Source organism: Ceratotherium simum, chromosome 16 (assembly GCF_057802395.1).
Source record: "Ceratotherium simum simum isolate JZ-2026a chromosome 16, ASM5780239v1, whole genome shotgun sequence".
In the NCBI taxonomy this organism is placed as follows: domain Eukaryota; kingdom Metazoa; phylum Chordata; class Mammalia; order Perissodactyla; family Rhinocerotidae; genus Ceratotherium; species Ceratotherium simum.
The window spans coordinates 24,300,122-24,326,475 of NC_141915.1; the positions used below are offsets into that span (position 1 = coordinate 24,300,122).

General features: G+C 46.6%; 2 protein-coding genes across 2 annotated transcripts; both read right to left on the minus strand.

The window, feature by feature from the left end:
- Window positions 1–4,095: 4,095 nt before the first annotated feature.
- Window positions 4,096–18,504, minus strand: HEATR9 (HEAT repeat containing 9). Its single transcript, XM_004434903.3, has 16 exons — window positions 18,460–18,504; window positions 16,454–16,553; window positions 15,288–15,337; window positions 13,833–14,014; window positions 13,458–13,584; window positions 13,188–13,244; window positions 12,938–12,994; window positions 12,197–12,254; window positions 11,693–11,823; window positions 8,067–8,249; window positions 7,573–7,665; window positions 7,347–7,466; window positions 6,141–6,214; window positions 5,616–5,667; window positions 5,085–5,171; window positions 4,096–4,861 (listed from the first exon to the last, which is right to left on the minus strand). The coding sequence occupies exons 1-16, from the start codon at window positions 18,502–18,504 to the stop codon at window positions 4,466–4,468; spliced, it is 1,812 nt and encodes a 603-aa protein (XP_004434960.3). The 3' UTR covers window positions 4,096–4,465.
- A 446-nt stretch (window positions 18,505–18,950) lies between these two features.
- On the minus strand, window positions 18,951–25,409 carry CCL5 (C-C motif chemokine ligand 5). Its single transcript, XM_004434850.3, has 3 exons — window positions 25,256–25,409; window positions 23,898–24,009; window positions 18,951–19,461 (listed from the first exon to the last, which is right to left on the minus strand). Exons 1-3 carry the CDS (start codon window positions 25,329–25,331, stop codon window positions 19,374–19,376), a joined length of 276 nt encoding a protein of 91 aa, XP_004434907.1. The 5' UTR covers window positions 25,332–25,409; the 3' UTR covers window positions 18,951–19,373.
- Between the last annotated feature and the right edge of the window lie 945 nt (window positions 25,410–26,354).

The following is a 26,354-nucleotide window of genomic DNA, read 5'->3' on the forward strand; positions in this document are numbered from 1 at the left end:
TTTTCATCCGAGTATCAAAGTAGTGTTTCTCCCTCCAGGCACCACCTCTTTGATCCAACCAGTGGATCAAGGAGTTATAGCAGCTTTTAAGGCCTACTCTACTACCTGAAGAGGTCCTTTGCTCAGGCTGTTGCTGCAATTGAGGAAGAGACTGATGCAGTTCTGGAAGGATTACATCTGTGACAGCATCATGAACCTTGCTTGGGCTTGGGGTGATGTCACCAAGGTGTGTATGAATGGCATCCAGAAGAAGACACTCAAGAGGTTCGTCCATAACTTCAAAGGATTTGCCAAGGATGAGGAGGTTGCAAAAATTGACAGGACTATGATTGAGATGGCAGACAAATTGAACCTGGGTATGGATGAGGATGACTTTGAGGAGCTCTTAGAGGTGGTTCCTGAGGAACTGACTAATGATGAGTTGTTGGAACTGGAAGAGGAACACATAGCTGAAGAAGAGGCAAGAGTAAAGGAAACTGCAGGAGAAGAAACAGGACCCCCAAGAAAATTCACAGTGAAAGGTTTAGCAGAAGCTTTTGCAGACCAGCAAACTGCTTTAAAAGTTTTGAAAGCATAGAGCCCAACACTGAAAGGTTTTCATTAGTAGAGAGGAATGTTCATAGTGTGCTGTCTGCTTCAAGCAAATCTATGATGAAAAAAGAAAGAAACCACCATGGACATATTTCTGAAAAGAATGACATCTCCTCACGAAGAGCCTCAGGCAGGTCCTTCAGAAGGTATTCTAGAAGAGAGCATTGTTACCATAGGAGATGACAGCTCCATGCATGTTATTGCCCCTGAAGACCTTCCAGTGGGGTAAGATGAGGAGGTGGAAGACAGTGATATTGATGATCCCGACACTGTGTAGGCCTAGGCTCATGTATGTGTTTGTGTCTTAGTTTTTTTTGTTTGTTTGTTTTTGTTTTTGGTGAGAAAGATTGGCCCTGAGCTTACATCTGTGCCAGTCTTCCTCTATTTTATATGTGGGATGCCGCCACAGCATGGCTTGATGAGTGGTGTGTAGGGCTGCGCCTGGCATCTGAACCTGTGAACTCTGGGCCGCCAAAGCAGAGTGCGCGAATTTAACCACTACGCCACCAGGCAGGCCCCTGTGTCTTAGTTTTTAACAAAAAAGTTTAAAAGGTAAAATACAAAAAATTTTAAAAATAGAAAAGAACTTATAGACTAAGGATATAAAGAAAGAAAATATTTTTGTATAGCTGTATAATGTCTTTGTGTTTTAAGCTGTTATTACAAAAGAGTCAAAAAGTTAAAAAAATTTAAAAGTTTATTTAAAAAGCTAAGGTTAATTTATTGAAGAAAGAAATATTTAAAAAAATATTTAGTGTATACTAAGTATACAGAGTATCAAGTCTATAGTCGTGTACAGTAATGTCCTAGGCCTTCACATTCACTCACCACTCACTCACTGACTCACCTGGAGCACCTTCCAGTCCTGTAAGCTCCATTCATGGTAGGTGCTCTATACAGGTGTACCATTTTTTATCTTTTATGCTGTACTTTTACTGTACCTTTTCTATGTTTAGATACACAAATACCGTTGTGTTTCAGTTGCTTACAGTATTCAGTACAGTAACATGCGGTACGGGTTTGTAGCCTAGGAGCAATAGGCTATATATCATATAGCCTAGGTACCATCTAGGTTTGTCTAAGTACACTATGATGTTTGCACAACGACAAAGTCGCCTAATGACACATTTCTCAGAATGTATCCCCTTTGTTAAGTGATGCATGACTGTGGAGAGAGATGAGCCTAGGACAGAACCCTGAGAAATACTGATATTTAAGGGATAACAGAAGAGGATCCTGAAACAAGAGACTGGGAGCGGCCACTGAGGTGTTGGTGGAACCCCAGGGAAGAATGGATTTATTTTTTTATTTTATTATTTTTTTTGTGAGGAAGATCAGCCCTGAGCTAACATCCGTGCTAATCCTCCTCTTTTTGCTGAGGAAGACTGGCTCTGAGCTAACATCTATTGCCAATCCTCCTCCTTTTTCTCCCCAAAGCCCCAGCAGATAGTTGTATGTCACAGTTGCACATCCTTCTAGTTGCTGCATGTGGGACGTGGCCTCAGCATGGCCGGAGAAGTGGTGCGTCGGTGCGCGCCCGGGATCCGAACCTGGGCTGCCAGTAGCAGAGCGTGCACACTTAACCGCTCAGCCACGGGGCTGGCCCATGGAAGAATGGATTTAAAGGAGGGAGAAGCTAATGGTGTCAAGTGCTCAAGCCAGGCCAGGTCATATAAAGGAGAGAAAGCACTCATGTTTAGCAATATGTAAGTTGTAAATTATCTTAGCATAGGGTTTCTCCACCTTGGTACTACTGACATTTTGGGTTGCATAATTCTTTATTTTGGAGGCTTCCTTGTGCATTGTAGGATGTTTAGCAGCATTCCTAGCTTCTACCATGAGACACCAGTAGCAGCCCCCGATTGTGACAACCAGAAGCGTCTTCTGACATTGCCAAATGTCCCTTGGGGGGCAAAATTGCCCCTGTTGAGAATCACTGCCTTAGCAAAAGCAGTTTTGGTAGAGAATTGAATTCTGAACCCAAACTGAAGTGAGACCATGAATATTAGAAATTAGAGAAATGGATACAGGTAATATGGACAACTATTTAAGAATCTTGGGGCTGGCCTGGTGGCTTAGTGGGTAAGTTTGAGCGTTCTGCTTCGGCAGCCCAGGGTTCACTGGTTCAGATCCTGGGCGCGGACCTACTCACTGTTCATCAAGCCATGCTGAGGGAGCGTCCTGTCTAGAAGAGCTACAACTCTACAATTATGCTATGCAACTATGTACTGGAGATTTGGGGAGAAAAAGGAAAAAAGAGGAAGATCGGCAACAGATGTTAGCGGAGGGACAATCTTCCTCAAAAAAAAAAAAAAAAGAACCTTGATTATGAAGAATGGTTAGAGGTGGGATGAGGTAAGAAGAGGAGGCATCTAGACAGGGATACGGGTTTGTGGGCAGTTATTTTTAAGATAGATGAGAATTGAGCATGTTTATACCCTACTTGGAAGGAAATGGGGATAATTGATGTTGGAATCCCTTGAAGGAGTGGCATCCAGAACACTGGTGGAGGATTTGCCTTAGAAGAGGAGAATGCCTCTTGCATTGTAATTGGAGGTAAGGATAGGTGCCGATGCTGTAATAATAGTAACAAATGACTAACATTTATTGGGAGATTACTACGTACCGGGCACTGTTATAAGCAATCTTTGTGTTAACTCATTTAATTCTCACAACAATGCTATGAGGCAAAGAGGTATAGGGAACATTTCATGGAAGAGGTGAATGGTGTAAATGATTGTGATTGACACTGGAAGGGGCTTTTCAGAGGGTACAGTGAGGAACAGAGGCACTGAGAGGTTAAGCAACTTGCCCAAGATCACATCTCTACTAAGTCACAGAACCAGGATTCTAACCCAAGCGTCTGGCCTTAGAGCCTGTGCTCTTAACTACTATATATGAGGATGCTTATAATAGAGGGGGCAGGAAGTTGAGGTAATTCCATCTGGTGTATATTTTTTTCATGAAGAGAAAGTATAATGGTCTACTGAGATTTGGGGAAGTAATATGATAGAAAGTTTGAGGAGACTGTAGGAAATGTGAGGATAGAGAAGGCTTGAGATAACTGTTGTAGGAAATAGGAAAGTATCATGACTAGGAACACATAAAATTGCCAGACAACAATAAGGGCTCAGTTAAGGAAGGGGCAAGTATTTTGGGGGTACCAGTCTGTACGGATTATGATTTTTCTCCAGCTTTAGTCAGCAACTTGGTGGTAGGAACAGAGGCAATCTGATTTAGAGTTAGGGATTTTACTAGTCAGAGAGATGATATTGGAGGTATGAGAATGATAAGTATAGTGATTGATGGATGGAGTCCAGGCTGAGTTGGAATTAAAAATTAAAGGGAGTGCTGATAGGGATACAGGCTAACAGAATGCAGGGAAGTCAAGAGCTTAGTGTTGAGATTAGTGATGAGATTCAATGAACTGGTAGTGGGGATAAAAAGAACTAGATAGATAGAAGTGGGGGGTGGGTCAAGTTAGTATGAGGAAATGGTCCAAGAGCCAAGCTTGCCAAGATTTTCTCCTCAGCAGTCCCCTCTTGGGCAGAGGCTCAACTCTCTAGCTATGTTATCAAATTCTAGGCGTAGACAAGGACTTGATTTAGGGAGGCAGGCTTGCCATCCAGGCAGAACAGCTTTGGCTCTGTTCTTCTCTCTTTCTCCTCATGAAAGGGACGTGGGGCTGAGTGGAAGGAACACTCAACCAGGAGTGAGGAGACCTGTGTTTCAGTGCAGCCTCTGATGAAGGGAACTGCAGTGGTAGGGAGAGTGACATTCCTTTATTCATGGAGGGTAAATATAGATTGTTTTCTCAGGGGAGCCTAAGAAGCATCCTCAGGGAGAGAGTAGGGGCTGGGCCTAAAGAACTGACCTATTTGGAGGTTTTAGCAAGGATCTGGAGCTGTCTCCTGATTGCCGGTGTCCAGGGCCCTGTGGCCTGTGACTGTTTTAGTGGTTTAGGGAAACAGGGTGGGAAGGCAGAGGTGAGGTGGAAGGCAGAGGTGAGGTAGAAGGCAGACCCTTTCTGGGCACTCGACTTATTCTGTTGGTCTGACGTTGTGCTAGACTTTGCAGCAAATGGGTTCAGCTGTGCAAGTTGCAAGTCTTGGATATTTAACTCTTCTGGTTTCACAGGCTCTTTTCGGAACCTTGTAGGCTCTGCCTTCTCGTTGGTCCTTGGTGCCTCGCATACAAAGAGAACCTTGTTCTTCAGCTTGTTTTGGATCCAGGGATCAATTGAAGCCAAAAGAATTAATGTTTCTTGTAGCTGCATTGAAACAAAGGCTCTATGGCTGGCTCACTTAAGGCTGAGGCTGGGAGGGGTGGGGGTACCCCAGGGAAGAGGAACTCTGGCCAGAGGCCACCGTGGCCCCAAGGAATGAGTTCAAGGGACAGTGTCTCCTCCCTCTTGACAAAGAGCAAGTGGTGAGGATGGGTGGGAGAGGCTTGGAGGAGGGGTTAAGAGGAAGAGGTGAGCAGGAATGCCTTACACTCTTCTTCAAGGGCTGGTTCTTTTCCGCATCTAGCATGTCCAGGAGCAAGTGGAATACTTGTGGGCTTCGGATCCCCAGGACGCCCTGGCAGAGGCAGAATGAGAGTGCCTAAGTAGCCAGCCCCAGGAAGATGCCCCATCTATGCTCTTTTCCATTCTAGTCCTCTTGTTATGACCCTGTGGCCTGGAGAGAGGGGGAGATACAGCTTCCTAGCTGAGCTGTCCCTTTCTTTGCCTTTTGAAGCCACTGCATTGGATTCCATTGCACAGTATTCACGAGGAAGAGTCAAGACAATTTCTGCAATACCTAAGCAATGCTCCTCACGCCCATCTCCTGTCCCTTATCCCACTCACCTCCAATCCTGAAGAAAAGGTTACCCTGAACTCCTGGTAGACCTGGAATTCTAAAATAAACAAGCAAACAACCTCCCCAAACTTTACAGCCCTTTCTTCCCCTCAGTAACTCTGCTCAATTGCCTACTCCCCCCGCCATCACCACATCTGGTCAGAGAAGGAGAGCTGGCCTTACCAAAGAGATGACTGCTTCCTGGCGTGCAGTGGCATTTGAGTTCATCAATTGCCTGTGTAGAAGGGAGTGAGTGTGTTGTGGTCCAATTAAGGGGTAGAGGGAGGAAGGCTGGTTCTTTCTTCTTACAGCTCAGAGTGAGCTGGGAATAAGGCTGATGAGGGATGCTGATTTCATTAATTTCCCCCTCTTGTTTCTTGGGTCAGGAAAGGGGCTGGGAGAGGAAAGGCAGGTACTACAATTTGCCAGGAGGCACGAAATGACAATCACGTCTTGCATTTGTCCAGAACTTTACCTTTTACAAGTCCCTTTCATGTCCTTATCTTAATTTGAGCTTTATAGTAAGCCTGAGGGGTACGTCTTATCAGCCCCTTTTTACAGACGAAAACCCAGGTGTCAGTGACTTGGCCGGGGCACCAGCCAGGGAGAGCTGAGAACTGGCAGCAGGTTCTCAGCTCTTTCTGACCTTCTGCCCTCTTCCCACAGCCTACGATTTGGCCCTGGCAGTTCCCAACCCAAGCCACTCACGCCTCCACCAAGTTCATCATCGCACGCTTCATCTTGAGCTCTTCCACAGTTTCAGCTACCGCCTGCCTCACAGCCTGAAGAGAAAATAAAGTGGGACAACAGAGAGAAGGAATGCAAGGGTGTATCCTTAGGGGATTCACAAACCTTTTTTAGGTGCTTCACAAAGCTTTATTAAACATTTGCTTTGTGTTGCATATGGTCCTTGCCTTGAGGAGCTAGCTCATGGTCTGGTGGGGGAAGCAGACAAATGAATAGGCAATTACACTACTGTAGTAAGTGTTACAACGGGATTAAGTGTAGAGTGCACATAGGAGGGTCTCCTGACTCAGTCTGGGTACCAGAAAGACTTCCTGGAGGAGGTGATGCCTCAGCTGAAACCTGAAGGGAGAGTGGGAGTTAACCAGGCGGAGGGCGGGGTGATTTTCCCGGCAGAGAGGAGAGCATACATAAAAGCCTGGAGACAAGAGAGAGCACAGAGAGGTTAGGAAACAGAAAATAGTTGAGTTTAGCTAGGTGACCAAACTAGGACTCTTCAGAGTGGGGCGCCTTGAGTAATTACGCTGGGACAACAGGTATAAATCAGGACAGGGTCATCTTAAGCAGAGCTAGTGTGTGGCTCTGAGGAGAAGATTGATGAGAGATGAGGCTAGAGAGCTAAGCAGGTCTTGAGTGGTGAAGGGCAATGTAAGCCATCCTGAGCGCAGGGGAGCTGCTGAAAAGTTCTATGCAGAGGTGAGACACAATTTGACTTATGTTTTAGAAAAATGCCTTTAGAAGTTCTGTGGCTGGTTTTGTAATAAGCTAATAAAGATAAAAACAAGGGAACACAGGAAGGCAGGGTTGATTGTGGTGATTTAGGAAATCTCCCTGTAGGAGGTGGTGTTTGGACGTGTCTTGAAGGAGCAATCGTATCTTAATAGGCATAAGGAGAGAAAAGTTACTTACCAGTAGGAGTCATTAGCATGAGGCAGTTTTTCACCTTGTAGAGGAGGGGGAATGACTTAGGACATTTTAAGCTGAGAGAACTGCCTGAGCAAAGGCAAAGTGGCTTAAAAAAATGGGTTTGCATTAGGGGAACGGGAAGTGGGTTAGAGTGAAGTTGATACTTTGGGGGGCAGTGTGGTGGGAGCCAAGACAGGAGAGATGGGAGAAGGGAGAGGAGACAGGTTTGGGCTGTCTGGGCTTGGGAGCTTTGGCCTCACTTACGAGGAAGGGTTCATTATACGTCTTCCTCCTGAGCAAGTCAAAGGTGAGTCCCTCCAGCCCCTGTGCCTGGATCTGTTCCAGCCCAATGGTCTTAAGCATCTGAGTGGCTTCAAAGCGGTGCTGAGGGCAGGGGTGAGGGAGGCATAAAGGACAGACTCCCTTCCTCATCCCCCAACCGTGTCTTAGTGCCGGAAAAGGAAGGGTACTAGGCAGCCCTATTGCTTACCTCAAGGACAGTGGAATAGCACAGCTGGTCTAGGATGGCCTTGATGACTGTGGCTGAGTGCACACGCATCATCTTGACCAGCATCCTAAGTGCCTGTGAGGGGTGGTCAGGGTGAGGTGGGGTGTACATGGCCTAGAGGCATCTGGATGGCCAGGCAGACTTGAGGGCTGAGCCTAGAACTCATAGGGAATAGGTGCAGTCCTTCTGCCTCTTGGCCTCTTGAGAGCACGAGTTCATGTGTGCATGTATGTGCATATACGTAAATGAACACCATATAAATCAAATATACACAGACACATGGTGTACACTTATGTTCACATGACCCCATGCTCATGTATATACATATCCACACACACACAGAGGACCCTGCAGTGCTCCCTGCTGAGGCTTCTTTTCTCTGTAATGAGGCTGACAGAGTCCAGACCCACCGAAGTCAGTGCTGGCCTCTGTTTCCCCGGTGCTCCCCAGGGAGCCCAGCCTCCTGCCCCTCACACCTTCATCCTCTGGGTCTTGGGTCCTTGGCACAGGGACTGCAGCAAGAACTCTCGGGCTATGTTACTGCAGGGCCTCAGGAAACCCAAGCACAGGGCTGCCTCCACGGCTGCGTCATTTGATGACTTCTTTATCAGCATCTGCAGCACAGGCACCAACTTCTCTTCATTCCCCACTTGAGTCCTCTGAGAGGGAGACAGGAGGTGAAATGGACAGGAGGACTATGTCTTCAGCCAGGATTTGTTAAGAGGGCAATTCATTACTGCTTCCAGAGCATTCTCCCTCCTCCCTAAAATGAATCTTGTGTCATCAGATTATTTTACCCTCTTCCCCTTATTTTTGCTATCTACTTGTTCCTAGGTCACATTCCCCTCATTTCTGTGTGACTTTATCTTGTGGATGGATCATTGTTACTCTCTTTAACACTTCTGCTGTCTTAATTCCTGGCATTTAAAGAAATATACCTGACTCCAACTCCTCTCCTCCAATAACCTTATTTTCCACTCTCTGTCAGCCACTAATTCCCATAGAGAAACTTTATCATTCCTCATTACTGCAACTTCTCCATGATCTCCATTTCATGGATCCCACTCTCTAACCATCACCTCCTATCTTTCCAGCTCACGTCCCAGTGCCAACAATTGTTGGACTCCACAAGGACTAACAACCCATTGAGCACCTTTTTACTGCTCCTCGCCTTCCTTTTTACTCAGCTTAAATTCCATGGTCCCACTGTAATCATTTCCCTGCCTTACTCAAGTCTCCACTTACTCTATGCCTGCACTTACTGGAGAAAAACACACAGTCACAATGACTGATCTTGCTTTAAATGTATGAACACAAACCTCATGTAGACCCTTAATGCTGCCTGGTAGTCATACCGTTTTTCTCCGGACAATTCTCTTTCTCATCTCCTAGTTCACAACTTTCCTCTGGAACCTCTAGTATTTCTTCCTCCTTTCTTACTCTCAGCTGATGACCTTGCTTCCTACTTTACTGAGCAAACAAAAGCAACTAGAAAAGAAGTTCCAGAGACCCTGACCACCACTTCTATCCAACTTTAAGACCTGCACCCATATGTTCTTCCTTTCCACTTGTTGCTATGGACTGTGACCATCTATCTAAAGTCAATCTCTCCATTTGTGTGTTAGATCTCATCCCTTCTCACCTACTCAAGAACATTGCTGCACAACTCTTCCCACTCTCTTCAGAATTATCATTTTTCTAAGTACTGGATCATTAACCTTCAGCATAGAAACATGCTGTTATTTTTCTTTTTTCTAGAATTCACCCCTGGTGCCAACTGTAACCCTTTCCAGCAAAACTTGGAAAGCTGTCCATTCTTGCTGTCTCTAATTTCCTTCCTCCCATTCTCTCTCTCTCTCTTTTTTTTTTTTTTTAACAGTTTTATTTATTTATTTGTGAGGAAGATCAGCCCTTAGCTAATATCCATGCTAAGCCTCCTCTTTTTGCTGAGGAAGACCGGCTCTGAGCTAACATCTATTGCCAATCCTCCTCCTTTTTCTTCTTCCCCAAAGCCCCAGTAGATAGTTGTATGTCATAGTTGCACAGCCTTCTAGTTGCTGTATGTGGGATGCGGCCTCAGCGTGGCCAGAGAAGCAGTGCATCGGTGCACGCCCAGGATCCGAACCCGGGCCGCCAGTAGCGGAGCACGCGCGCTTAACCGCTAAGCCATGGGGTCAGCCCCTCCCATTCTCTCTTACACCCACTCCAGTCAGGCCTTCACCCCCACCACCCCACCAAAATGGTTCTTGTTAAGATAATCAATGAGTCCCACGTTTTAAATCCATGTATCAATTCTCAGTCCTTATATTATTTGATACAGTTGATTTGTATCCTTTCCTTGACATATGTTCTTCACTTGATTTTCAGAATACCACAGGTTGTCTTCCTGCCTATTGGCCACTTATCAGTATTTACTGGTTCTTCCTGTTCTCCCTGACCTCTTAACATTGGGGTGCCCCAAGGCTGGATTCTTGGTTCTTTTCTTAGTGATCTTCTCTAGTTGAATGACATTAAATGCTCTCTATATGCCGACAACTCATAAATTTCTTTCTCTAGTTCAGACTTCTTTTCTAAACTCCAAATTGTATATCCAACTGTCTATTTTCTGTCTCCCTTGGAGGTCCAACAGACATCTCAAACATAACCTGTCCAAAACTGGACGTCTGATAATACCTCCAAATCTGTTCCACCTGCGGTGTTCTCCATCTTAGTTGATGACAGCTCCATCCTTTAAGTTGCGAGGCCACTTTGGCTGCATCGTTGTCTCCACATTGTCTTTTGTAGCTCACATTCAACCCCAAAAGAGGTTACTTTTACAATATATCTGGAATTTAATAACTTCTTACGAACCCTACTGCAACCACCTTGGTCCAAGCCACCGCTATATGTCACCAGGATTGCTTCTGTAGCCCCTAATTGGTTTCTCTGCTTCCACACTTGCTGCCCCCACCCCAGCCTCCTGTCTTTTCTCAACATACCAGTCAGAGTGAACCTTTTGAAATCTACGTTAGATCATGTCACTGCTTTGCTTACAAATTTCCAATGGCTCCCTATTCCACTCAGAGTAAAAGCCCAAGTACTTAAAATTGTCCAGAAGGCCACATATGATCTAGTCTTCTATTAACTTCTTTGACCTAACTTCATTTCCTACTGCTTTCTCTATTTCCACTCCACTTCAGCCACACTGGTCTCCTTGCTGTTCCTTGACCATGCCAAGCATGCTCCTGCCTTAGGGCATTTGCATTGATTGGTCCTTCTGCTGAGAGAATCTACTCTCAGATATCTACAAGGCTAACCCCCTCACCTTCTTCATCTCTTTGCTCAAATGACACCTTCTAAATGAGGCCTTCCCTCTCTTCCATGTTTAAAATTGCAACCCATCCTGATCCCCACTTGGCATGCCTGATCACCCTCACCCTGCTACATAATTTTTCCATTGTACTTGTCACTTCAAACATACTGTATAATTAAGTTTATTGGTTATTATATGTCTCCCCCCACTAGAATGTAAGCTCCACAAGAGCAAGGATCTTTGCCTGTTTGGTTCACAGGTGTATCCCAAGGGCCTAGGACAGTGCCTGGCACATGACGGCTGTTTAATATATGTTTGTTGAGTAAATGGATGAATGATGAATTCTATTTTATATGGAGCAGTGAAGGAGTCAAAGTAAGAGGACCCTCAAAGGGAAAAAACTTGAGTAGTGTCAATAGACTCTCTTGGTCCCTGTCCCCTTGACAGAGGTTTTCCTTTAATAGGTTATTTTAGGGATGATAATAATGATGATGATTACCATTTAAAGAACACAGGCATTGAACTAGGTGCTTTACGTACGTTATCTCATTTAATCTTATCAACAATGTTATAAGGTAATCTCCATTTTAGAGACGGACAAGCTGGCTGAATGCTGGCTTTTCAGAAGTTGTATGTCTAGTAAGGGCTATGCCAGTGCTTCTATTCAGGGAACCTGTTCCATGGGGAGCTCCACAAGGACCATGTCTTCCCCCTTCAAAGCTAGGAGCTTCTCCCTGACCTAACCCCCAGCCAACACCATCAATTACCTTATCCTACCTTGCCCCAGTGACCAACTTTCCTCCCAATCACCTTGTCTTTGGGGACAGCAGCCCAGGAGTTCAGAGCCACTCGCAGTCCTGTCAGAGTATCCATCATTTGCCCCTCATTTTGCCCCTTCAACTGCTCGATGAGAGCCTGGATCACGTGCTTATTCAGGCAACCTGGACAGGGAGGGTCCTCAGGTCAAGGCAGAGCCTCAAGGGCTGCTCCTTTCTGCCAGGATCCATTTGATTCCACTGTGCCCTCAAGACAGAAGTTCCAAGTACTAGGTCCCAGGGTATTGCCTGTCCTCCCAGGATACCACGGCAACTGGCTGAGCCTGACTGCAATTCCAGAAACCGTCTCTCTCCCTCCCTCCAATCTCTTCTCCCTTTTCACCCCACCATCCTCTCTCTGCCCAACAGTACCTAAGATAGTTCCCAGACCCTGCCAAATGCTCTCACTTCCTTCTGTCCTGACCCAAAGGGGAAAATGGCTGCACTGCCTCCTTGCTCACCTGTCCCTACTCCCCATCCAGGGAGAGGACATACTCACCTAGGATGGCAAGGGTTCGACAGGCCTCATACTTCACTTTCTCTGGACCGGTTTGGGCCTGATTTAAGAGGCAAGTAGTGGAAACATGCCTAAGGTGGTGGAATGTCAGAGCTTTAAGAATCATCTCAGCTTTTCATTTTACAGATGAGGACACGGAGGCCTAGAGAATGACCTGTCTATGCTCAAACACAGAGTACAGGCAGGATGTTGCAATGTAAGGAACACAACTTGGGAGTGAGACTTTTGTTCAAATCCCTGTCTGGTATCTAGTAGCCACATGACCTTGGGGCAAGTCACTTGGCCTCTCAGAGCTTCCATTTCTCATTAGAAAAATGCAGATACTACTACCTATTCCTAGCATTGTAAGATTTAAATGAGATTATGGCTAAGAATGCATGTTCCCCTTTATAAATTGGCCTATAAGTGTGGGGCATTGATTCAGTTAAGTCAGAGAATGAACTCAGTGCCAGTTCTCTCCTGGCTTTTCAGTTGAGCATCTTTTCTGTTAGACCAAGGGATCTACAGATTCCCCCTTCCCCATCCTTTTAGATCAAAGCTGCCCTTCAGAGAAGCCAAGGGCATGAAATGGGGACATGCTGCACACTGGCAGCCCTCTCCTCGTTGGATCTGACCCATTGTCCTTGCTCTCTGGTGAGCCTTGTCTGTGCCCATGTGCCCATGCTCTAGACACCTCTGACCCTGTGTCCTCTTCTCCTGAACTCCATGCAGCCCCAGACTCACCACCTGCCATAGTGCCTCCATGACAAACTTGTCACCGACGCCCAGGCACCCTAGAGCCTGCAGGAATAAGGGTAGAGGAAAGGGAAAAGACCTTGGACATCACCCTCAGGAGTTACCATCCTCTGGAACAGCTGGAGTTTGTTCTTGGAATACCATCCCACCCTCACCCTCCACCTCAAGCATCTTCCTACTCTCTGGCTTAGCCAACTCCTACCTGTAAGCACGCTCCTCCACCCCTGCCACTTCTCACCTGTGCTGCATAGAACTGCTCATCCTCTCTGGGAGATTTCAGGCTGCTTGTGAGTTCCTGCCCATCAAAGGGAGCCAGTGGAAAGAAGACAGGGATATAAATACAGTTGTAGAACTTCAAACTGAAAGGAGCTCATCCAACCCAATCCCTTTCCTCCCTTCCCTCCATTTTTGCAGGCAGGGACTGAAGGCTGAAGGATGGTGTGAGCCCAAGGTAAGGCACCCACAGGGAGAAAGTCTCCCCATTATCCCTCCCATCATGGTTCCTGACCTTTAATCTTTGCCACTTCAAGGGGTCCCCAGTAGGGTCTAAGGCCTTGGGTGCCACCTGAGATTTTATAGTCAACTTGCTCGTTGGGAGATGGAATTTTTGGATGGGGGTACCCTCTTTGATGTACCTGTGTGAGAAATTGCACAGGCAGTCTTGGTTCCCTTGTTCCCTCCCTCCTTGCTTCACAAACTCTCCTGTGCCCCTGGTCCTGAGCCCAGCTCTGATGGGACCAGAGGAAGACAGATGAGCCTCCAAACCCCAGGGTCCTCTCTGGGATCTGTAGGCTGACTTGCCCTGCCCCCTGCCTCACCCCCTCCTTCCTCTCGTTCCTAGAAGGTGTGGAGGATATGGAGAATAAGGAGGGGCAGAGCACACCTAGGGTGATCTCGCATTTTCTGCAACATCTTCTGGGCCTCCCATTCCTGTCGCTGATCATACAGGGTGTGCCAGTGCATGCAGATCTCAGGCTTCTTGAAGTAGCAGTAACATACCGAGTTTGGCTTGCTCGGATGCTGCCTCCAGCGCTCTGGACTTGGGGGAATCTCTTCCTTTGGCTTCTGGGTGATGTGAGTGGCAGAGCAGTCACAGGGGATATTCCTCAGCCAGGAGAAGGGCCACGGTGAGAAGGGACTAGGTGAGCAAGATGCCCTTCAGCCTCTCTGAGCTACCTTCTAACCCACTGTGTGACTTGGGCAAGTTATTTCACCCCACCAAGATCTCAGTCTTCACATCTGCAAAATGGAGCTAATAATCCTTGTTCTATACCCTTCCAAAGGTTGTTGTGAAGAACAAATGAAATAAAGATTGTGAAGCCATTGTTGATCTGTAAATCAATCTGAGTACACAGTTTGGTTAGTTGAGGATCTCAAAGCACTTTGAAAAGGTCACCTGGGCCAGGAGATGAAAAGGCAAGGGGTGAGGGAGATGTGCAGTAACGAGGGGGAAAAGACAGGCTACTGCTCATTCATTCAGGCCCTCAACAGGGATTTATTGAGCACCTACTATGTGCCAAGCACTGTGCTAGGTGCTGAGGATGCAGTTGTCATCCCTGCCCTCATGGAACTTAACAGTTTAGTTGGAAAAACAGGATGTCTTCAAGTCATCGCTCTCTTAAATTGTGAAACTGCAGCTCTGATTGTAGTGGAGGGTTTTGCATGGGCCGGGGCTTTATCTGCAGATTTGGCTAGGATTCATTCCTGTCTCTTCTCAAGTCTTCTTGTCTTTACAACAGATCTCTGAGCAACGAGGAAGAGGGGCTTCAGCCGGGGGTTCCCGATTTGGTGACTGAGAAGATCATAATAAGAGTTCTCAAGTGATTGTCATGATTTCAGAAAACAGAGCATTGACTCACAATGAGTAGGGTTGTCAGATTTAGTCAAAACCAAGCAAATAAAAAGCAGGACGTTCAGTTAAATTTAGGTTTCAGATAATGAATGCAATATTTGTGACATATTTATACTAAAAAATTATTCATTCTTTATCTGAAATTCAAATTTAATTGGGCATCCTGTATTTTATCTGACAACTCTGAGGATCCCTGTGTTAATTAATAAAAATGACTCACTATTAAGCGCTGCCTGCATAGCCCAGGCCTTGTAGATATTGTCTCATAGCAACTCTACAAAGGGAGCCGGGCAGGGGTTGGCCTGTGACAGAGGAAGCTCCTGTGGCTCAGGGAGGGAAAGTGACTTGTCCAAGGTCACACAGGGTTAGTGGCAGCCCCAGGGGTGAGTGTCAGGGTTCTGTGAACTGGCCTTAATGGGAAGGGACAGTCTGCTACCCCTCCTACTTCAACAAAATTCCCCGGATGGCAAAAGTTAGGAGTCTTACCTGATAGCACGACAAGGACAGGTGAACAGGAGCCATGGCTTTTCGGAGTTGTGTGCTACAGATGAGATAGCAGTTACAAAGGTGGCATTCATTTGTTCAGCATTTAGTGAACACTAGTACCAGGCACCAGGGAGGTAAATAAGGCATAATTCCTGTCCTTAAGGGGCTCATAGATTCCTGGAATCTTGCGGAACAGCAGGATTTCCATAGCCTGGGAGCCTCTTGGAAATGCAGAATCTTGGGCTCCACCCCAGGCCTACTAAATCAGGATCTTCATTTTAACAAGATTCCTATGCACATTGAAGTTTGAGAAACACTGGTCTAGCAGAGTGGTTCACAAACTTGGCTGCATATTAGAATTATGGGGGAGAACTTGAAATATGCCTCAGCCCTACATCAGACTAATTGAATCAAATTCTCTGAGGGAGGGGCCTAGGTAGTTTAGAAAGCTCCCCAGAGGATTCTAATGCGCAGCTAATGGTGAAAACCATTATCTTGTCTGGTGGTTCTCAAACTTGAGTGTGCATTAGAATTACCTGGAGAGCTTATTAAAACACAGATTTCTGGGACTCATCCCCAGAGTCTTGATTAAGTAGTTCTGGGGTGTGGGAGTCTGAGAATTTGCGTTTCGAACAAGATACTGATGCTGCTGGTCCTGGGAACACACTTTGAGGACCACTGGTCTAGCTGCTGAGACAGAACTGTTACTAGTGATCAACAAAGGGAAGCAAACGTGAAGATAGATAAAGGCACAGGTGCTACAGATGAGGGGCTCCTAACCTGGCTGGGAGGATCAGGGAAGGTTTCCCAGAGGAGATTATACACAAGCGGAGTCTTCAGTCCAAATAGGGGTTAGACAGATAAGGGGGAGAGCATTAGGCATGGGGAACAACTTATGCAAAGACTTGGAGGTGTGAGAGTTGGGTAGAGAGCAGGGTGCAGATGTGGAAGCAGAAGCTGGGGCGACACACAGATGTCCCCCCTTAGAGGGCCCTGGAGACTCACCTTGAGGGCTATGGGGAGCCATCGGAGTGTCCAAGGCTCTGCCCTGACTCCTCCTATGGATTTGCAGAACTCACCCACACCCCTGCCTGGGAGTGGGAGTCAGCGAGCTTTCCTTCTCAGGCCCCAGCCCCTGACTCTGTCCCTGTCCATTCCAGCCTCACCTTTGGTCCTTTCTGGATAGTCCAGCCATGGGTACTTGTACATCAATCTGGAAAAGTCCAAGATATTGACTGATTTTTCGTAGGCCGTCCTCTTCTCCTCCTGGTGGGGCCAGAGGGAAGCTGGGTGTGGGGGGAGTACAGGGACGCTGGGGCAGTGGAGCCTGGGGACACCTGTCCTCTGTGGCACAAGAGGGACTGGTGAGGTGTCTGGGCTTTTGGAGACAGAAGCTTCAAAGTGCTGAGCAACCAGATCTCCTAGGTGAATAGAACACTCCAGTTCCATTCTTGAGCCCCAGCCCTGATACCTACTGGTCTGTGGATTGAGCTGGTCCCTTTACTTCTGGGAGCTTCAGTTTCCTCATCTGAGAAGTGGGAAAGTCATATCTGTCTGGCTAACTAGAGGGGCTGTGGTTAGGCATAATCGAAAAGAAAGTCAAAGCCTATGGTGAACTGTCAAGCTCACGTAAGCCCATGTTAGGAGCAGGGCTTGTTCTTAGGATTAGTCATCAGGAAAATGGCAGGGTTGGGAAAGCCCTTTTATACACACACACACACCTCCCTCCTTGGCAGCAAGAGATGGAACTCTTATCTGTGTGGTAAGGAGCTGCCGTTCATACCTTCTACTTTTGCATATGCTGTTCCCTCTACCTATCAAGCCTTTCATTTCCTTTTCTACCTGTTAAACTATTTCTCAAATCTTTCAAACTCCATTTAAATGTTATCTCATCTCTCAGTCTCTTTTCTCCCCCAGGCACCCTGCCTCACCCCATTCAGTGGTGTAATCCCCCTACCCTACAATGTGACCACAGCCTTTGTACACCTGCTTTAATTGTTTATCACGTGTTGAATCTGTTCATAGGTCCTTCCTCACTGGACTGTGAACTGCTAAAAGTAAATATTGTGGCTTGTGGCTCATTCACCTCTCTATTCCACCCCTAGCACCCCCCACCAAAGACTAGGATAGTACCTGGCACACAGCAGGCAGCTCACCGTAGCAAGAAAACATGGGCCACCAAGTCATCAGACTTAACATCACCACCAGTAAACTGACATCTTGTGCCCTGATGTGCTGCACGGAGAAAGACAGCGTCACTCATGTGGTATTTCCTGCCAAAAATGTTTAACATTAATCTCATTATGAGGAAACAATGAGGCAAATTCAAATTAGGAAAAATTCTACAAAAATCTGATCTGAACTCCTAAAAAATATCAATGTACTTAAAGACAAAAAAAGTCTGTTAAAGGACACTAAGAGGACATGACAGCTGAATTCAATATGTGTACTTAATTGGATCTTGGATTTAAAAAAATAGTAATTGGGACAATTGTGGGGATTTGATCATGGATTGTGGATTAGAAAATAATATTGTGTCAGTGTTAAGTTTCCTGAGTGCGCTACTCAGTTTGTGGTTATGGAGAACGTCCTTGTTATTAGGAGATACATACTGAAACTTTTAGGGGTGAAGTGTTTTCACATCTGCAACTTACTCTCAAATTCAGAAAAAATATATATATACCAACCATGTATATTATATATACACACACACATATTCACATAGATAAAACAAATGTGGTAAAATGTTAACATTTGAATGTAGATGAACAGTATATGGGTGTATTCTTGCAAATTTCTGTAGGTTTGAAATTTTGCAAATTAAAGATGGAAAAAAAAAAACCCACGGGCTGTGGCATTAGACCTGGTGGGTTTAAATGTCAATTGTAAACTGTCTCCCCTATTTTTCTTTTCCATTTTTTTTTTTTTTTTTTGCTTTGGGGCTTCAGGCAAGTTATTTCCCTCTTCTGCCAAGAGTTTTCCCAACTGTAAACAGTGTTAATAATACTAGCTACCCCAAAGGGTTGTGAGGATGAAGGATGATGAACGTAAGGGGCTGACAATGCCTGGCACATGGCTCTCAGTTAATGCTAGCTATAATTGTGATGATATATATTGTCAATATATGTTCATATGAAGGGACACATAGATGGGAAGGTTGGAATACTCCCACCTTAAAGGTGCTGGTGTAGTCGTAGAAAACCACAAAATACCTCATTCTCTTTATTTGAAAGAACTGAGACATTGGGGATTGCCATTAAGTCCCATTCCAGGAGCAAGAGTGGTGTTAAAGAAACCCACTGGGGATACAGTGTAGGGTGGGCTAGCGTGGAAGGGGATCAGAGTGGGTGGACGGGCCAAACACGGTGTAAGGAAACTGGGAGGTGCTGTGGCAGGGAGTGAGATAAACTCTTGGGGATTTGGGGGTAGGGATGTAGTGACTGTTGTTTCCCCACTGAGTGGATAAGCCACTAGTTACTTTACCTCCTCTGTCCTGCCCAGGACCCTTCTCAGAGAGCTTGTGCTCCCAGCCCTGCTCACTGCGCAGGGCCACAGCTCCCAAATCTAGAGTGGACACCAGATGTGTACAAGCACTGGACCCCTGTGTGCTTAATGCTCATGAGGAAGAAGGGTTCCTGAGGAGAAAATCAAACAGGAGCCAGCTTTGTAATTGCCTTGAGAATTTTAATGCAAAGCTGATTTCTCATATTTGCCAGTTAGCCCTTCCCAGTGAGGAGCCAAGATGGGAGCTTTGGCCATGGGACGTTTCCACAGGAGCCCAGTCTTCCCCCCTTCTTCACCTCCAGAGGCACGCTGACTTCTTTCTTGATCACAGAGCCATGGCCAAGCTGAGGGGTCTGAAGCTCAGAGCCTAGAGGAAGTCTGAGCAGGAAGGCAGAGCCTCAGGAGCTCTTGGAGGCTTTAGATGGGGGAGGCTTTTATAACTGCTGCTGTGTGGTGGAATCTGTGCCCTCCAAGGAGCGGGTGGGAGTAGGGGGTTGGGGGGCAGCCTCCCAAGCAGGTTAGGACGAGAGCAAGAAGCAATAGGAAAGTTTGCACAAGTTCAGGTTTGAGGTGCCCTCCATCCTAGCTCATCTCGAAAGAGTTGATGTACTCCCGCACCCATTTCTTCTCTGGGTTGGCACACACCTGGCGTTTCTTTCGGGTGACAAAGCTGTGGGAGAGGAGAAGAAGTGAGACCTGGTCAGCGCAGGGACAGCCAGTTTTGAGGAGGAGGCAGATTGAGGTACAAGGGGAAATGATGATGGTACTGGGTGGGTCATTTTTGGAGATCCATAAGATTGTATTTGTGGCTTTTAAGAAAAGGACATTTCCTCTTCTGTTGGGTCAGAGAGCTCCAAGCCAGAAGCAGATCTGTGTGCATTTTAACCCACAAACAAACACGTGCAGCCTGGAGAGCTAAGGTGATATGGGGCCTGAGGAGCCCGGGGTTAAGCTGGTTAACCGCTAGCCTTTTCTCAGCACTTCCCCTGTTTCAGACCCTGTGCTGGGTGCTCAAGATGGAGAGAAAAAGAGGTGTCCTCTAGGAGCTGAGTCATGGCCGAATAAGTGGGAGACAAGAAGTGGTAAAACAAATATGTGATTTGGCTTTAGATAACACAGTGCCTGGCACAGGGTAGACACTCAACAAATAAATACATCTATGCATGTGTGGCTGAATGAAAGGACATGAACTGGAGTCTTGATTTCACCACTTACTAGTTGGATTACCACGGGCAAATCACTCGGGGCCTCTGAGTCTATTTGCTTACCTGTAAAATGTGGATAGAAATAATTCCTTTGCACAATTGTTATGAAGCTCAAATGAATGGTAAGTGTGAAGTAGTTTTGAAAAATACCATACATGTGTTATTGGAATGCTGTGGGACCTCTGGTTCAGAGTGGATCAGGGTAACATGAGACCCAAAGGTCCTGGTGCTGGACCCTGTGGCTCAGAGAGGTTGAGGGCCCTGAGATATTGGCAACGTCAAAGCACTTCTACCAATTAACTGGCTGGAATGTGGAGGCCTATGAGACCTGGAGGTGTTATCTCTACAGGTGTTGATCACATAAGTTTGACATATAAAAGGCTGTGGGTCATGGGCTCAGTCCAGCTGTCTGCCACACCTGTTTGCTGGGAGACTGGTTCTATCGAGAGGAGACCTCGGGCCTGGATAGCAGTGCTGCCAATTAACGTGTTACTTTTGGGTCAGCCTTGCCTACTTGGACCTTTCTCATTTTGGACTCTCCTTCAGGATGTTTCCCTGAACCTTTTAGAGCCCACATGTTTTCAAAGTGAAGGCTTAGGTTGTCTGGTGAGAATGAGGGTTTCTTGGTTCCTTTTCGCTCTATCATGGATAGTGTTTGCTCTTGGGGAAGATGCTTCCCCTTTTCTGAGCCTCTCTCAGAGCCGCTTGACCACCTCTCTTTCTCCCACCTTTGCAGAGAAGAGAAAGGGAGGAGAAGGAGTATTCTGGGCTCTTGTGCCTCCTAGTGTTTGTTTTCTTATTTAGGGTGGTGAGGAAACTTCAGATCCAGAAGCTTCTGCCCCTGTTGAGCCAGGAGTCATACAGGAAATCTTGCTAGACTCACTATCCTCTCTCCTCGGCCCCTCGGCCTGTGGCCAGGAAGTCAAAGGCCAGGAAACCAACATCTGGGGTGAGGGTTGCTCAGACCTCCATTTCCTCTTCCTCCCTGCAGAACTGTGAGACTGGAGAACAGCCCCTCCTTGCCAAGCTTCTCTTCTTGCCCCCATTTTGGGGACCCTCTACTTGCCTGACTTCCCTCCTACCTCTCTTCTTGCTCGGTCTCGTGGTAGCCTCCACCTTTATCTGCCCCTTGGGAGCAGGTGTGCTCAAAATTGCTGCCCTTTTCTTTTCTGTGTTCTTTCTCAAGTCTGTGGCCCTGGGTCTGGCACACAATAGGTACTTAATGGATGTTTATTGAATGAGATAGTGAAAGAATAAATTGCATTCACAAGTTTCACTTGTCACTTCCATGTATATATAATAATACACTTAGAGGAGGAGCATGATGATAAGTTAATACTTATCAGGCGCCTACTGTGTGCCAGGAAATATTCTAGTTTTATTTTTCATTTTATTATTCTCACTTGGACCCAGTGAGGGAAGTACTTCTATTTTACTCCACTTTGCAGATGAAGAAATTGAGGCTTGGGCCAGCCCTGTGGCTTGGCGGTTAAGTGCGCATGCTCTGCTATTGGCGGCCCGGGTTCAGATCCCGGGTTCGGATCCCGACACCGCTTCTCCAGCCATGCTGAGGCCGTGTCCCACATACAGCAGCTAGAAGGATGTGCAACTATGACATACAACGATCTACTGGGGCTTTGGGGAAAAAAAAAGGAGGAGGATTGGCAATAGATGTTAGCTCAGAGCCAGTCTTCGTCAGCAAAAAGACAGGAGGATTAGCATGGATGTTAGCTCAGGTCTGATCTTCCTCACAAAAAAAAAAAAAGAAAGAAAGAAATTGAGGGTCAGAGAGGTTCAGTGATGGGCCCAAGCTCTGGCAGCTTCCAATGGGCAGAGCTAGTCCCAAAGGCAGAGTAGCTCTGGAGACAGTGCCCACCAAGACCATGCTATATTGCCACTCTTACATTGGGAGGCCCCTTTCCCCTATAAAAGAATGTCATATCTCTAGTCCTAATACTGTTTCTTCAGCTACCAACCCTTCATCTCGCACTCCCTGCTGGACATTTCCACAGGGCTATCGTGCTGGCACCTTGGCTCTTCTTTAAACAGCTCTTCCTCAAGACTTCAGGAGGTCCCACACTTTTCCAACCATCTTGGTTGAAACCTCAGCATCGCCCTCAACCCCTCTCTCTTCTTTGCTCCTGACCTGAAATCACCTGCCATGGCTTGCTGATTCCACCTCTGAAGGTTTCTCACTCGTCTTTCCTTCCCTTCTGTTCCCTTCAGGTACTGTTCAGCCTTCGACACTTATCCACTCCTGTGGATAATGACAACAGCCTCTTAACTGGACCCTATTTTCTAGGCTTTCTCTGTTCCAGCTCATTTCACATTTAACAGCGCTAGTGCTTTTGCTTTATTGTGTTGACACTCAAGGCCCTCAGTGCTTTTCTACATGGAGACTCCACATAAACCGAAGGAGAGTCCTGACGACCAGCCCTCTGCCTGATATAAGCAGTCCCTCAGGCTTTTCTCTGCCAGTCCAATCCCACCTCCAACAGCACCCTTTGCAGCAAACCTCCCCTAAATCCCTTCTCCTAACCCCTGAAGCTGGACATGTTTCCCCTCTTCTCCTTTTGTCCTGTTCTTATGCATGGTACTCTAGTTATTGCTGTGTCTGTCTCATCTCTCTTATTAGACTATAACTCCCATAAAGGCGGGGATGGTGGTTTATTATTTATTTATTCTGCTTGAGGAAGATTGTCCCTGAGCTAACATCTGTGCCCATCTTCCTCTATTTTATATATGGGACGCTGCCACAGCATGGCTTGATGAGTGGTGTAGGTCTGTGCCCAGGATACAAACCTGCAAACCCCGGGCCGCTGAAGCGGAGTGCGCGAACTTAACCACTATGCCACTGGGCTGGCCCTGGGAGGTGGTTTATTAATCTCTGCCTGCCCATAATAGTGCTCAAAGAAGGATTTTTTTTCTTTTGAAAAATATTTGTTTTCAGAAATAAAATTAGTAGTGCTAAATATTACCACTATATTTTGAAGGATTCACCAGAACCACAGGCCAACTCTGAATACCTACAACGTTGCCAGTGTCACAGGAATTTTTGGATTAAAATACTTTGTCATTATATTGGAAACTTCATGATTGCTCCATTTTTATTCTTTAAGTCTCTGTTATCTCCAATTTCTTAAGCAACTATCAGTATTGACCTTGCTATAAGAGAAAGAGGAGGCTCCAGAGACAGGCTCCATCCCTCACTTACTGTGCAACCTTGGGCAAGTCACCAAACCTCTCTGGGTCTCAGTTTCATTATCTGAAACATGGAGAGAATTATGCATACCTATCAGGGTTGTTGTGATGAAATTTAAAGACAATGCATGTAAGACATTTGACACACAGTAGGCACTTCTTAGAGAGTAAGGATTATTATATTTTTCCAAATGTATTAGCTTGCATATTTAAAGGAGAATCTCATTTTATTTCTTCACCAATTGATATAGGTTTTTTTTTTTTTTTACACACTTGACTACAACTAGGGCCCTGACCTCTGACCTCTCCTCCCTAGTTGCTCTGAGGTTGTAGGTGGATTTGATTGGGTGTGGGATATGAGGGAATGTGGGGTTCTTAACTGGGAAGGGATGGCTGGGTCAATCTTCTCCATGCAGGGGCGCTGCAGACCACGTTCAAGTCAAAGTCAATTTGTAAAGATGGGAGACCTCACCTAGTCCAGAGTGGGGAGGATCCTCCAGGAATACCTTGTTTAATCCTTTTACACGATAGCGGGGGAATCTGAAGCTAGAGAGGGAGGAGCCCTGGATATTTGAGCAGCTGGAGGACGGGTGGGAGTGCATAGGGCATCCTCTCAGAGGGCTCCTGGGGCAGACTGGGCCTGGGACAAAAGGTGTCCCTTCCTCACCCCACTGGAGGGTTCCACGGGGCTGAGACTCACACGACTGCTGGGATGGAGCACTTGCTGCTGGTGTAGAAATACTCCTGGAGGTGGGCGCGGGGCAGAGGGCGGGAGATGTAGGCAAAGCAGCAGGGCGTGGTGTCCGAGGCATCTGGGAGAAGGAAGGAAGGAGAGCCCTGTATTCACTGCCAGTGCACACTGGGTATTGTGCTGGGTACTTTACATGATTTATCTTGAATAGACTATTACCTTCCTTTGGTGAAACTGACGCTCAGAGGGGTAAAGTCACTTGGCCACGGACACACAGTGGCGGAGTGGGGATTCCAACAGAGGACTGAGAGGATCTTCCCAGTCGCTCATCTAGTCCTTGATCCCAGCTTGTATCCTTCCCTCTATACCATAACTCCATGCCTTTGGCTCCCAGGATATGCTAGGTCTCCTCCTCGCTTGTCTTGGGCCCTCTGCCCTCACTCTTGCCCTCCTAGGATCCTCAATGGATTCAGAACTTGGTTTCTTTGAGACCTAGGGTGGGGTTGAGGGAGACTTCCAAAACTGAGACTTCATGGCTCAGCCAGGATCCCTAAGGGGGCCTGAAGATGCATATTGCATCCTGGGAGCCTCTGGCTGGGGCATAGTGAGAAGGGCTCTGAACAGAGAAGGAGGACTTTTTGCTGGTCAATTAATTCAGGATAACCCTGGGAAGTGTCAGTTGCCATTTCCCGGCAGATTAGGAGTATTTAAGGGTATTAAGAGTATTAGGAGTATTTAAGAGTATTTAAATGGGTTTCCCCACTTCCTAGCTGTGTGACTTTGGGCAAGTTACTTAACCTCTCTGGGCCTCTGTTTCCCCATCTGTATGTTAAGGATGCTACTCAAAGAGTAGTTGCGAGTATTAAATAAGATGATATATGTAAAGCAATCATCACAATACTTGACCCACCATAGGCATTTAATTAGCTTTTATTATCCTCTTTCAAGCCCCATTTTTTCCTTCTATGAAAGGGAGGGAAATATGACTGTCCCAGGAGGGTTTTAGTTAATTGCTGAGAAGTTTCTTAGAAACCCTGCTCGTGATAGACATGAGTCAGTCGTGTTTCAAGGTCAGCTTGAGCTGCCCTTGCCTACTAATATTAATATCACCTGCATCAGTCCCCACTCTGCACCCACAGGGCTTAGGGTGTAGACCTTGAAGACACAGAAAAGTTCACCAGAGGGTTCCTGCCATGAAGTAGCTTAGAAATCTATCAGCGACAACTGGACATCTGGGTAAAGCAGTACATAAGAATGTAAATCACAAGGTTCAGACAGTAGAAGCGCTACTGTTGAAAAGAGGGCGAAATGTGAGCCAGTCTGAGAGTCTGACTCCAGGGGCTGTGGTGATCAGAACCTGGACTTACATGGGGAGGCGGATGCAGGAGCGCAGAGGGCGGCAGAGGCGAGGATGACCGCAAGGGCAGCTGCGGAGACCTTCATGGTACCTGTGGGCAGAGGCTGTGGGAGATCCACGTACTGTCTCAGGATCCTCTGCAGGGATTCTCTGCAGCTCAGCCTGCCCCTTTATAAGGAGTCAGGCCAGTAGAGGGGGCCCTCTCACGGGGAGTTTCCAAAACAGCAGCCACACATTGGCTGATATCATATGTGAAATGGCACAAACGGAAAAGAAAACTGAAATAGCCTCCGGAAATTTGAGTCTCTCTCTCTCTCTCTCCTCCTCACCGCCCTCTGATCCAGAGTGAGCTCCTCGGTTCCCCCTTTGCCCTCAAGAAGAGCCAGCACCAGCACTAGTGGTGGAAAACCTCTTCCTGTGCTGGCATCCTGAGCTTCATCCTCCAGGGCAAGGGTCCTCTGCAGAGGTCTGAAAGCTGCTTCCCTGGGGACAGGAGGAGGGGCAGTTAGGACAGAATCTGAAACAACTGGGTGTGTATTTGGTTGCTTTCAAAGTTTTTGCTCATGCATTAAGGTCTGCATCTTCCCTCTCTTATCCATGGAAGGATGTTATTTATAAGGTGTTTCATTGAGAAGGGAAGGGTCCTCTGACACATAGTCCCCAAAAGAGGTGAGAGCACCCGCCCTATGATTGGGGTGGTGGATCTGAACTGGGCATTGGTGACCTTTCACCAGATATGAGTTGGAGTGATTTGTCTGGGGGGCTGGTTCTTGCTTTTACCACAGTCACAGGGTCACCCCCATTTACTTGTTGAATGATGGTTGGGAAAATTGCTTAATGTCTTTGAGCTTCTATGTCCTTATTTATAAAGTGGGATAATTGGTTACAGTCTTGTTGAGAAGCAGAGAGAGAGAGAGACAGACAGACAGACAGACACAGAGACAGAGAGAGAGAGAGGGAGATCTCTTGATGCACACACTAGTATTATTAGCTGCCATTTACTGAAGCCTTGCTCTGTGCCAGCCACTACTCTAAGGGCTTTGCATGTGTCGACTCATTTACTGTTATTATGCTCATTTTCCTATTTTATAGATGAGGAAATCAGTAAA